Genomic DNA, 13878 nt, shown 5'->3' with positions numbered 1-13878 from the left:
TTAAATGTCGTGAACCAGATATAATGTAAATGAATTGTTGGCACAAAATTTTCTCTTTTCCCTCTTAAGTCCTTCCGTCAACTACAGAAAATAACAAATTAAGTGCTACGCCGTAGCAAGGCGTCACGTTACATGTAATATTAATATTTCCTCTTGAGACAGACAGACAGAATTACACGTATTACGGTAATAAGCACGCTCCAGTTATGCAATTAAGCCAAGGGCTTGTCTCAATGTCTGTTGTGATTTTCTGAGTTAAACGGTTACGTTGAGTTAAACAAATTTGTGATTTATTATTTCATTAAAAATAACTAGTAAATTGTGACAAGGCAAGAGGACCTCAATAAAATTATGTTTAAATTTTTATAAAAATATAATAATAATAATAAATTAGTTAATGAGCGAATCGATGAGTGTATAGCGAACAAAAATCTGCAATGCAATGAATAAAATCTAAAAAGTAATAATATTAGATATACACCGAAATTGTATGTTGCGGTAGTTTTTGCTACGAGTACGTTAATTATGAACAATTCTTAATAAAACACAACTCCTGAAATACAAGAAATTGATCTCTCTTAAGTGAGCGTTATATGCACATTTCGATACGGACAAGATTGATAATAAAATAAACTGTTTAATTATTTTTTTATATTTTAAGTCAGTAATAAAATCTCTACATTTCGAAAGCAGAGATTTCTGTTGTACCTATTCCGGTGCAACAGAAATCTTCATTAAAATCAAAAGCCAAGTTGCCAAGATCATCCAAAATAGTCATATCTATTATACTTATAAGCCGAATATTACTTTGTATAGCTAGAGTCGCTAGTTAGTAAAAATGTTTTCTAATACATACTAAAATGTATGCTCTACGAGTATTTGATTTTGTCTTCCGACCCATATATCCTTTTTTCGTGGGGAAATGCGTTACGCATACCCTCCCGCGGCACGGTTCCTGGTGGTGAAGGGTTATGTGGGACCCACTACTGTGCATACCCACTAAAACCCCACGGCGCCACCAACAATCGGCTGAGGCAGGACACGGTATCATCTTAGCCTTGTCCGTATCCAGCCACGGACCCATGTATCCTACAGTATCTTTCGTTAGTCCCCATACGTTTATTTGGAACATAGGATCATGATGGTATCACATAGTTCTCTAACATTTTTCATCTACAGTTTAACACTGTTGCAAATTAAGCCACACCCATTATTCAGATAATAGTGTCTAATCGAACTTGGGTGCGGAGCCTTGAGCTTAATTCATTAGCAAACAAATAATTTCACATGAGCAGCTAACAACGCGCTAACCGAACGCGCACGACATACGTGAAATCATTTGTTGTTATCACTCTGATAATATTTAAGGCTGATTATATGCTAGTGAAGAAGTGAAGAGAGTGAAGATTATCCTTGCTCTTGTATTTTGCAAGTGTAATGATGTTTCTTAAATGAACAACTCACATTATGCAAAAAAATGTGAACATGGGGTTCGATTCCTGACTGTGCACAAATGAACTCTCTATGTGCGCATCGAAATCTCGCTCGTTCGACGTGTCAGATCATCAGTCGAAGGCTTAAATAAAAATGATTAAAGAGACGATTTCAATCTGAGGCCAAGACTTAAATGGTTTGTTCCATTGGATTATTAATAATATGCAATTTTACGGCACTCAATCGTCTGAAATATAAGCCTATATTTCCTAGACCTAACCACAAAAATCTACTTTCATCAATACAACTCGAAGCTTATATCTTCAAATCAATTTATAAATTAACGTTTCGAATACAATTTAAGAATTTTGTTGGGGCTGTAGCGATTAATAAAGGAGGTACAAAATAAACAACATTTGTAGTACAATGCATTTATTTATGTGAATCTATACTGATAGCTTATCGTTACAATATTATACTTTAGACATGCTAGAGGAAACTGGAATGTTTATCCTAACACCAACTATTGGTATTATGACCGTATTCTATAGAAAACAAAGTTTAAATATGAAAAGACAAAATACATTTTGCGACATTTTTTAATACAAGTTGTCTCAAAACAAAAGGCACCGATTAGACGATGAAACAAAAAAAAAACCGTTTAGATCTGAGTTTATATAATTTAATATAAATATAAAAATGCCAGCATATTATTATATATCCAGCATTCCTGAAAAGCATATTTTGTGACACAGTTATAGCACCACAGAAAACATAAAAAATTGGAGATTTGTATAATTGCCACAGTAATATAATAATCTTGGAAATCATGCATTGTAAAATTAACACAAAAAGGATAAAAATTCACGAGAAATTACAATATTTAATGCTTTGTAGGTGCCACTATTTTATTTAAAATCAATATCGTATTATACATTCAATTAACAAGCAACAATTCATTAAAATCTTAAAGTGTAAAGTCTCAGTTTAATAATATTTAATAGTAAATAGTTTAGTTCAAAATTTAAAACGAGACGAACTTTGTTTATATTTTTTATTGGAAGTAATAAAACACACGTTAACTGAAGTATCTCTCTAGAGAAAATTGTTTACGGTTTGTATAATATCCTTGAAGCTCCCTCCAATATAGCTGACGCATTTCTTCGGGCAAATATTTCCTGAAGGATTAATATTATAAGGTATTCGAAGCTCCCTCTGTTGACGTCGAAAGTAAAATATGATGGTTACACACAATTAAACTTATTTTTTTAATTAAAATATTATCAACTTTAACTGAAACATGAACCTTAAAGGTGATATTGCACATTTGTATAACAGATAAGTTGCTTACTTGACAGTTCATAGATTATAGATTCAAACATAGCTGCATAGAAACCATAGATAAGGCAGTAATATAAATTAATTAGTTGCGATAATTGAAAAGCAATTACTAATTATATGTATGTTAGGATATCAGAAACCAGACGCAAGTCCGGTATGTCTAATTATAATTAGACTGTATTTATCGCAACCAATTTTAACTAAGTACAACTGTCATGATACTGATACTTACATGTAACAAATAACACATAAATTAATTATTTACAATAAACTATCACAATAAGCTACACTTATAAATACTGTATAATAGCATGCCATATTTTAACGGTTTTGAATCTTCTTAATCAAAACAGTAAAAAGCCGTCAAAAAGCGGTAGTTAATTAAGAAACAACTGGCTACAATGTCTACTTTCTTACTTAAAATTGATTTTTATAAATAAAATCTATCAAATAATTACATTAAAATTAAAACGTTTATAAAAATGGAAGAATACATTTTACAAATTGAAAAGATTATTTCAACTCATAAACAGTTTTAACATTTTATAAAAAAAATAGAAAATTGTAATAACTTCAATATTTATTCAAAACCGTTAAAATTTTTAAATATATATGCGAATATAAGTGAACAATTTTACCCTAAGTGTTAAAATATTTTAATTAAATCACACATAAATCAGGTTGCAACAAGCAATTGAATCTAGATGGCACCGATTTTTATATAATTTAATACTGCTAACTGCCATATTAAACATTTGACTGTAACCTTGTCAGAATATGGCAAATACAAACTCCCTTATTCATAAGTCTTTTTGCGTTTTAACAAAAGTACTATACTTAAACTTAAACCGTAAAAAATTATAAAAATTCATTCGAAAAAAATTTAATTTCAAATAGATTCTAATGTACTAATGTACTATAGTAAACCACAAACATAAAAAATTAGCTAAACGGTATAAATATCGTAGACAGATCGTAAAACTCAAACTCAAACATTATTGATTAGTGGTTGTCTGGAAGAAATCGCTCGAAAACGATAAGACCGCCAGTTGCTTTTCATTAAATTATGTTTAATTTTTTTTTTCTTTTTATGTAATGCAACGAAGTGTTAATAAATAAAATAAATAATTTTTTTTATTGGGCAACCATTTCGCGAAACAATCGATTCTTTGATCTAGCCACGACATGAATATTGTTCAGAAAGTGATGACAAAAAAAATTAGCATTAAAGAATATACAGAAAATACAAGACCATTTCATGAAATGGCCAAACATAATAAAATTATAAATTTTACGATCAAACTTAAATACGATTTTAAGATAAGTACTTTAGTTAAATACGAATAAGATTGAATTATTTATAGAAGAATATTTAAAACCGTCAAAATATTTTTGATAAACCTTTCTGAATTATATACGGCCAAGCCTGTATAACAAATTATATATCACTACAAAACTACCCCATAACAAAACCCTCCATGAGACAATAAAACACAATTTTGAAATCTAGGATATTCCTTACATTATAAACATACAAAATTATGCTATAAATAAAATTAACTATTTCCCTTTCGTTATCCGCTAATTGACATATATCGTTCAAGTTTAACTTAAATTATTTACTAACGAGATATGTAAGGCGGTTAAAAACAAGCGGACGACACGACTATTAATGATTTAACAATTAAACACTAATCTACTAACTTTATTAAATGACACTACACTAATAAATTTTGATGAGATCTTTCTCTAAATCCAAAAAGCGAGCGGACGTGTGGCTTCGCCGACAGTCGGCGCTCGACTGACGAAAAGTGGCTGTACACCTTCCGAGGTAAATGTTATGCACTTGATAGTGGGGGATTTTTTTCTAATACATACATTATTTTCTCATATAAAAACCAAACTATTGTATTTACTAGATTCTGTTAGAATATGAATTCTAGGCAGTATTTGTGAACGTTGGCACCGCATCGATCTGTTTGTGACATCTTAGACATAATATTTATTGAATTACATAGTAAATACTTAGCCATAATTAAGTATATAATTTACTATAGTAGTCATACAACTGTATTTCGAAATACCCTCTCTTAAACGCTAGTGATTAATAGGTTTATATATTATATTGATTTAATATTCAAATACTAAATAGATTAGAATCAGCGTATAAAAGAGGGTAGATTTAAAATAAAAAATAATTAGCGATTATAAGTACGTGATATTTAGTAACTAATTATTTTCTTTTTTTTTATCCGTTTCCTTAATTCTCGTGATTCATATCGCCAATATTACAATATCGTAGAGGAATGTATTAAATTAAAATTGAGTTTTGAGTACAATTCCAAGGGTCGGATTTCTAATACAATTCCTTGTTCTATACCTTCAATTTACGATGACCCATGTCCGTAGAAATAAATACTGGATATACTTTTCTGGATGCAAGTAAAGCTTATTCGCCTGTGTCCACCCATTTCGCCTCCTCCGCTATTCTGTCCATACAGTTGCACAAGAATTGATACTGAAATTGATGTGATACATTTTTAATTATTTAATAATTAGATTTTTAAAGCTGGTCATGTCACATCAAGAGTACTTTTAAAAACTTATTATAAAGATATAAAACTGGTCGTCATAATATAAACAAAATAGTCACAAATTTAACAGCGGTATTGCAAATTATTATAAGAACATAAAACCAAGGCTTTTCAGTTATTATTATTTCTTAATCTGGATTTGATTTTTTTTTAATGATAATTTTCTTGATATAATGTTTCTTACAAAGAAATTTTATGGACAGAGTAATTTTTCTTGTTGAACTGCCACAATTTTTTTAGTTTGTAGAAAATATTTTTTTATCGTCAAACATTATTATTAATAAAGATTATGATTTTGAAAAAAAAACCAGAAAATTTCTTAAAAGGCCAATACCGCACTCATAGATTTTCCTTTGGTGTCTATAGGTTGTAGTTGTCTTTTTCACACATTTGCTATCAAATACTTACATATGGCGTGTGCAATATGAGTGGCCTCCTCCGTCCATAGACAATAGTAGCTGCCGCTGCGTCGTCATCAGCGCGCCAGGATCGGACCTCATTCCAGCATATTTCTACACTTGAGCCTTCTTGTTCCACAGACCCACTTTCGTAAAACGCTGACAGCTTCATACCTGACCACCCTGAAATGTATAATCTTTACATTAGTACAGATAATTCGATGTAATTTATATTATATAGTGTTTATATAGTTGAACGCGCCAATTTAAAAAAAAATACACATTTACATAAAAAATTACAAACATACGCTACCATCCATTCACACGATCCAAACTGCGGAACACAGATAATACTAACAGTAACTCTCTTATTCATAATACTTCACCGGTTTGTTACTCTTATTCTCGTATAATCATCTGCCACTTTCCATCGTACCGTAAAAATAATTTGACAGATAGAGACGAAATAAGTACTTTAGTTAGTGCAATAATACTACTAACTTTTTATTAATAGCTATTTTGAGATTTTCACTTATGAGGGTATTCGTAAGGAAAAATGCGTGCGCACCGACGTATACGTTCTTCTTATTTTTCGGTACACTCTTGACAGAGCGGTCGTGATCGCTATGGGGCAGATGTGATGTGCTTCACGACGTGCCGCGCGGTCTAGTGCCTTCCACCTTCTCCTGGACGACAAGGCGTATAGTGAGTAGTGACGTATACGTACCGAGCGTCAAAGAAAGGGCCGCGTGCGTGTCCGTATGCGCGGGTGGGAAGGCGATATGCGAGTAGCCGGGAAGCGTACGCGCCAGTGCTAAATAGTCAGAAGCGCGACGCACTTCCTGCAGAGCCTTGAGTTGATACAGACGAGCACCTGCTACGCATACGCCGCGATTCACGTCTTCCACAGCCTGCAAATCAAAACATACATATAACAATTAATAATAAATTGTAAATATTTTGTTTTAATATACTTGTTTCAGTATTAGATTAGGAATGATAAAATGACTAAAAAATTTATATGATCCAAACTGATTTCTATACTTCAAGATTTTACTAGAATCATATGTTTAATCTAGAATCACTTTAATTAACGCAACTTAATGTCACAACTATGACGATTGATTTATTTATAAACTTTACATTGGTCACAAATGACAATATCAGGTATTTTACCTGCCAAAATATAAATTCTGCTGCCTTAGTATCCTCGGCAATGACAGACAGTTCCGTGTGAGGGTTGAAAAGCCACTTGCGAAGTGATAGGCATGACGAAGACGCGGTAGAATAGTTCTGAATATACAAAGAGTGGGGACATTCGTTCGGTTGCAGTTTGCGCTCTGGAAAAGACAAAAGCTTATTTATTTAAAATGCTTGCCATGACTATAGTAGTATGTACTTCTTTTACATAAAATTATATATACATACAATAAAAATTAAATTCTGATACATTATATGTAAAACTATTTTACACTGATGTAAAAAGACTGACGTAGAAAATCATGCAGCCAGCATGGACCATAAATAAGAGAGGAGCGTGTGAATTTCGATTCTAGAATGTTCACCAATACTTTGTCTATGTGCATTTAACATTCGCTCTTATGGTGCTGGTGAAAGAAACAATCGCCATCAAAAGGAGACCGTCATAATGTTCACCAAAAACTGTGTATCCGTCTCTGAAGGGTCCTAGACTAGTATTTGGCTATTAGAAAATAATCACGAAACAGATACAGAAATCTGTGACCTAAAACTTAAAGGCATTAGATCCACTGGTTTATAATTAGACAAAGTCACTTAGATGGCGCTATCTAGTTTATTACCACAAAAACCTATACAATCTAGAAACTGAAAATTTGTTGTGCCTACAACCGATCCCTTCCAGAGTACCAAAGTGAGAAACTTTTTTTTCAGTGACATACAAAAGAAACATACCAAAATTATACTCGACTATCTCAAACAGGTAGAAATATTTCTGCACTTGTTTAGAGAGTCCGATCTTATCACATACAGCTCGGTACACATCATCAGCGTTGGTTGACTTGAGGACAGCCACAGTGACCACTTCTCTGTCAGGTAGGAGCACCTTCAGGTCTACTGGAGATGGATTTGAACTATCATCAGAATCTGTTAGGAACTCTTGCACCGCATCCGATTCAGCTATGACTCGGACTGCACACACCTGTGGGTAAATGTCAGCTATACTGTTGTGTACACTTTTCACTATATAACTAGCCTGCTAGGACTATTTTTGTATCTGAACATATATATGATTTAGAATACCAAATAAATCCTATAAAGAAAGATATAAGAGACTACATTCCATCTCTTAGCAGATAAAAAATTATTACATAAAGCAAACAATTATAAATTACGCATAACAAAAATCAGACATGGTCATTTAATTCATATTTGAATATTAGAACACATCCTGTAGTCGATTGAGAATTCTCGCCAAGAACAGGTTTCTTGCACCGGCTATGTATGAAGCGGCGGTGTTTCGATCGGTTTAGTGCGTTCTTTGTGCAATTTTTGAGGGTAAAGTAACTTAATAAAGTGACATAATATACAACAAAACATGTTGTATATTATGTCACTTTATTAAGTTAATTATAATTAACTAAATATTTTCGACGTCCTGGTGGACAGAAAAACTGTATCCAGTTTATGTTTCCACCACACCAACTTCTACTATTTAAGATTATTTATACCATAAATAAAATAAATAAATAAAATGAAACATTCAGCCTACTTTTTATTTAATCAGAAGTGACAAATCTTTCTGTGACAGTACAAAACCCATTACACCCAAACCACTTACTCAAAGACAGTCAAATAATTCAGTATTATCAAAATTAATTATGATAAAAATACCCACTTTTTCTAAATACTGTTCAAGGCCTCTTCTCCTTCCATCTAGTTGCTGTTCACTCAGTGTAAAAGGCCATTTGCCTGGTAGCTTTGGGAAATTGAAGCCTGCAAAATTGAGGTACAAATTGACAAACAGAATATATCCAGATAAGAGATATTTCATTTAATAAGTTTTTTAAGAATTATATGTGAAACGAAAAAATCTTTATGAAAGTATGATTTAATAAACAAGTCTCAAAGGCAATTAACCAAGAATCTATTTAAATTCACTGTAATCAACTTGTTATTACATCCGCTATGTTTTAAAATTAATCATTTTATATCATATCTGTATAACAGTTTGCGTAAATAGTTCACACATAGTACGCGCAATATTTATTTATAGAACAGGGATGTACAATTGGCATGAAGACATTGCTGCTTTGAGATACATACAATGCCTAGCTCGCGAGAGCTAAGCCCGCTTTCTCCAGACATCACTTTTGTTTAAAAAATTTTTATGGACTTTGCAAAAAACATAAGAACCTTTCATAAAGAGGAAAAAAAATAAGAATTTGCGCGGATTTTTTTAAAGAATAACACCATATTAAGTAATCCTGACTTTTGTTAAGATACCAAATTTATGGTGTCTTTTATAACTTTATTTAAATATATATTTCTTTATTTATATTGCATCACATCTTTTTACAATTCTGCCGTACGTGAACGGTACTTTTTTTAAGCGGCTGAACAGATTTTAATGAACTTTTGTATGCGTTTAGATATCTAGGTTATTTATCTGTACTTCAACTAAATATCTAGTTTTTTAATATCGTAATTGCTTGAAATATGACGCAGGACAATGTCTGTCGGGTCCGCTAGTCATTAGTATAATTCCTTTTTCCGCAAAAATCCACTACTCAAAAGCTACACTGATAAACTTCCATATTCATCTCAACAGTACTTACTTACTTCTATAAACTAATTAAACTACACAATTACGTTGAACTAACAAAGAGATTCTTACCAATAAACTCCTTCCTCAGTACTTGATGAAGGGCAGCAAATTCTCGATACCGTCGACTACACAGGTGTCTACCAGCCATATGTACGTTAAACGCAACAAAGGATCGTCCGGTGTTCCTTTCCATAATAATCCGGTAGTCTGGGATTGATACCGGTAGTGATCGTTTGTCGGTATAGTCGTAGCGCTGGTAGACAGTAGCGCGTGAGTTCGCGGCCCCTCCTATAACACCTACTGGGGCGGAGCCGTCGTCGCATGGCTCTAGTCTTTCTGCTTCCTGTGTATAGTAAAAAATATTTTGTATACTTACAATGTAATCAAACAATTATTTAACCTGCCATGCCTTTGCAACGTTATTTTTCAAAATTTATTTAAGTCGGAATAATTAATTAAATAAATTTTGGTTGGTTGTATGGTTAACAGGTTTTTGCGTCTGCTTTACAACTATTTTTCTAAACAGCTACAACAACTATTAGCAATATTTTTGCATTTTTTCAGAGTTAAATCGAACACTTCCACGATACTGCAAGTGCGTGCTCCTATTTCACCATGCCTCCTGCTGATAAAGTACAAATCTTTGTTTTTAATTTATTTTATTATTCGTTATTAAGATGTCATATGGAACATGGTGTAATGGTTGCAGGTCCTTACAAACATTGTGTAAAAAAAACCTGGCCATTAAAAAGAGTTTATTGCCAAGTTCTTCTCTTCCGTTCTACGCCCTTGATTTGAGAACTGGCAGTAAATGTAAAATTAGAAGCATTCGATCTATATTGACTTGAATAAGTGTACATTGTGTTACCTACATTCATAAATGATTTTTGATTTTGACTTTTGAAGTATTGAATAAACCTATCAAAATTAAAGATTCTAAAGTACCTTTGGTGTAACAGAAATAACAGTAAGAGTCAAACAGTCTCCGCCAGACTTGATGAGATCCACCACTTGTTTGTGAGTTGCACCTTCCACGTTTACGCCATTTCTGTAAGCCCAGACAAAGGATAACAAAAGTGTTGTGTAACAAGACTAATTTGTACGATATATAAAAAAAATCGCATATCCCACGAACACCAGATAATATGGTGTATAAATCAATTATATTCATTAAGATAATAAGTTCTCTAAAAACAATTTAGATTTACAATATTACAAAGATATGGTTATTAAAAGTGACGCAATGATGCATACATATCAATTAAAATTATAGACATTTTAAGTATAAAAACAAATCATTTGTCTATAATTATACAATATCAAATACCTTGTAGATGTGGACATTGTTCCAATAAATAACTGTACATACATTATCTTGTTTATTTTGAATTAACTACTATGTAGGTGTTAGTAATCTCTTTATCCCATTATTTGATATATAGGTTTATACACCGGATTTGATAGAAAAATATTTTAGATTTAAATAGACCTTGCTCCAAGCACACTATTCAATTAAGCACATATTAATCCTAATTATTAATAAATTCCCCAAAATATAATGTGAGCATTTAGATAACAGAAATTTATATAAAAGATAAATTAAAAAAGGTCATTATAGTTACAGGCATTTAAGGAGAGATATATATAATAAATAGCTGGCTGTTTTAACTTGCATTTCTCTAAATGGGCACTATGCTACACACAATTACAAAATACACTATTGTGTAACTATGGTTAACTCATATATAATTACAAGTTTGAAATATTAATTTGTCAAATTAGGGGGCGTCATAGAATTTAATTTCACACAGTCTAGCACACCAAAATCACTTAATACTATATATAGGTATACCTAGCTTTACTGTGCGGAATTTCCAGGTCATAGATTTCAAATCCAGTGTGGTTGCAGTAATAAAAACAATATTGGAAGTCTCCAACACCACCTCTTTGTACAGACATTTTATATCGCACATTTATTTGAAACAATTAAAATTAATATCAACCAATCCATTTAACAAAATTCATAAAGTTATTTTTAATTTTATCATGTTAATCACTATTATGATGAAATAAACACAATTAATATAAAATTGGTATATAAGAATAAAAACCAACTATTAAAGTAAGCAGTATGCTGACACATGTCTACTACACAACTAATTTATAATCTAAACATAACCAATGATGTTATGATCTATTTATTATAATTGTCTCATTAATACACAATATATTGAGAACAACAAAATTGACATTTGATAAATGTGTGGTAGGGTGATGAAATAGTTTGTAATATTACTATTTGTGTATTCTTGTATGGAATATAAATTAAATAGATTGGAAGTGGTAGCAGCATATAAGAATGTGGACACAGGCATTTAAGTTTTAGATGTGTGCATAGATATAAGCGAAGTCTGATTCATTTAATATAAAATCTATTTAAATTAACTCATTTCAACAAACAGCTACATGTTTTATATTGTACGTTAAACATGTAGCTGAAAGAAGCACTCAACATATCTACTTGAGATTGGATTGGAAAACTTGGATATAAATTAGAAGATAGTTAAGACATATAATTCATGTCAATAGCTATCACATATATCTCAGTTATTAATTTCAGGTCTATACAAAATGCTTTTATTAATTCTTGGAAATACTTTTATTTCATTATTTTCTGATATACAGAAAGGAAAATCTTAGTATAGGATATTTTGTTAACCAAAACCATGTACATGCATTCAATATGAAGAATGCAATTTCTTGTCTAGATAAGGACTTAAATAGGTTAATGGAGCATTATTAATATATGTAGACACATGATAAAATATTAACCAGTAAAAGGGCAAGGGTCAATAGGTTTTATGTAATTACTAGTGTGATTTGGCTAATGATTCTTTGTCATTGTGAGATTGATCTTTTTATCTAAGATTTTATTCAAATAAAAATTATTTTAGCTTACTTTGCTCAATAATAAAAAAAGTATTCTTAAGACAATCCTTTGAAATAAGTCTAATGATGTGATGATCAATTAATATTTCAATCATGTCATATGGAGCTCAAAAGTATTTGATTTATATTATATAGGAGGATGTATTTCTTAGTAGTAGACACATCCTGTCCTCAAACTAAATATTTAAATCCCCTGTATAATGTGTTCCATTATCTTTAATATTTATTAGAATAAATAGCCTTTATAAATGCCTTACTAAGAAATCATATTATTTTGCTATTTGTATGATCAGTAAGAAATACTAAATTACATTTACTTACTTACCTAAAAGGCCCCCTTGTAACCATTAATTGGCGATTAAAATAGTAAACAATTTAATGCTTTCTGAATAGTAAAGGTTGCAAAAATATTATGTGTTAAATAAAGTATGGAGCCAGTATTGACGAAATTTATATTTAAGGAAATATTTAAAAATGTAATCAAATCTGGTTTCTGAGTTAGCGACTCATTGTAATGCTGATAAACTTTTTGTTTAATTACATTTTTATTCTGGTTCGTTGCAACGCCGAATGGAAATCCCCAGAAAATCGTTATTATTGAGTGGTGAGGGCATTTACCGTCATGAAACGAATTAGAAGTTACTTACACTTCAAGTATTCGATCTCCTTTCCGAATGCCAGCTTGTTCTGCCGCACCCTGCTCCAAAACAGCGCTAACATGCTGAAGAGGTGCATACAACTCCCCATTAATAGACCTCAGCTGCCCACCCTCAGAAACTTGACCGCGCACGTTAAAACCAAAACCAGTTTCTGTTTTATATATTGTAACACGCCGAGGGCCATTATTTGACGTTAAATTCCTATTATTTCTCTCAGGCCTAACAATATTGTTTTTATCGGTTTCTGTCTCGGCCATTTTGGACAATAGATGGCAATTTGCACAGACTACCACCACTTCTAGTTCTACATCCTAGATCTTGACGTCCGTATCCCAACAGATTATACAAGATGACTATAGTGCTACTAAGTACTATTAAAATTTTCAATCACAAATTAAATTTGGAAATAACATTGTATTGCATTTTACTATTGAAAATATTTATTTAATTTAGTAGAACTTCAATATTAACATTATTTAAATTTACTTATACTATAGATACCAGTTAAACATAAAATCATTGAATGTTGAACAAGAAAAAAAGAAAAATGTCAACTTTTTGTACATTTCCCATTGTATTTAATACTTATTACTGGTGTTTGTTTCAAACCTAAGATTTAACGATCAGTCTTAAAATATTTTATTATTTTAAAACTCAGATCATATTTACTTGAATGCCTATTTTAAATCAACCCTTTT

The 13878-nt window shown here is 31.4% G+C and overlaps 1 protein-coding gene across 2 annotated transcripts; it reads right to left on the bottom strand.

Annotated features, from left to right (window-relative positions):
• Positions 1-1849: 1849 nt before the first annotated feature.
• Positions 1850-13475, bottom strand: LOC110998587 (sorting nexin-27). Of its 2 annotated transcripts, none has more exons than XM_022267293.2 (9): positions 13169-13475; positions 10518-10620; positions 9642-9915; positions 8643-8740; positions 7700-7946; positions 6944-7107; positions 6495-6678; positions 5778-5950; positions 1850-5293 (listed from the first exon to the last, which is right to left on the bottom strand). In XM_022267293.2, exons 1-9 carry the CDS (start codon positions 13435-13437, stop codon positions 5225-5227), a joined length of 1581 nt encoding a protein of 526 aa, XP_022122985.1. In that variant the 5' UTR covers positions 13438-13475; the 3' UTR covers positions 1850-5224. The 2 variants fall into 2 exon arrangements, with proteins under 2 accessions (XP_022122985.1, XP_022122986.1); XM_022267294.2 differs by lacking the exon at positions 13169-13475 and adding an exon at positions 11425-11604.
• Between the last annotated feature and the right edge of the window lie 403 nt (positions 13476-13878).

This window comes from Pieris rapae, chromosome 5, assembly GCF_905147795.1.
Source record: "Pieris rapae chromosome 5, ilPieRapa1.1, whole genome shotgun sequence".
Lineage (NCBI taxonomy): Eukaryota > Metazoa > Arthropoda > Insecta > Lepidoptera > Pieridae > Pieris > Pieris rapae.
The sequence above is the reverse complement of the archived record's forward strand: the minus strand, read 5'-3'. Positions and strand labels throughout refer to the sequence as shown.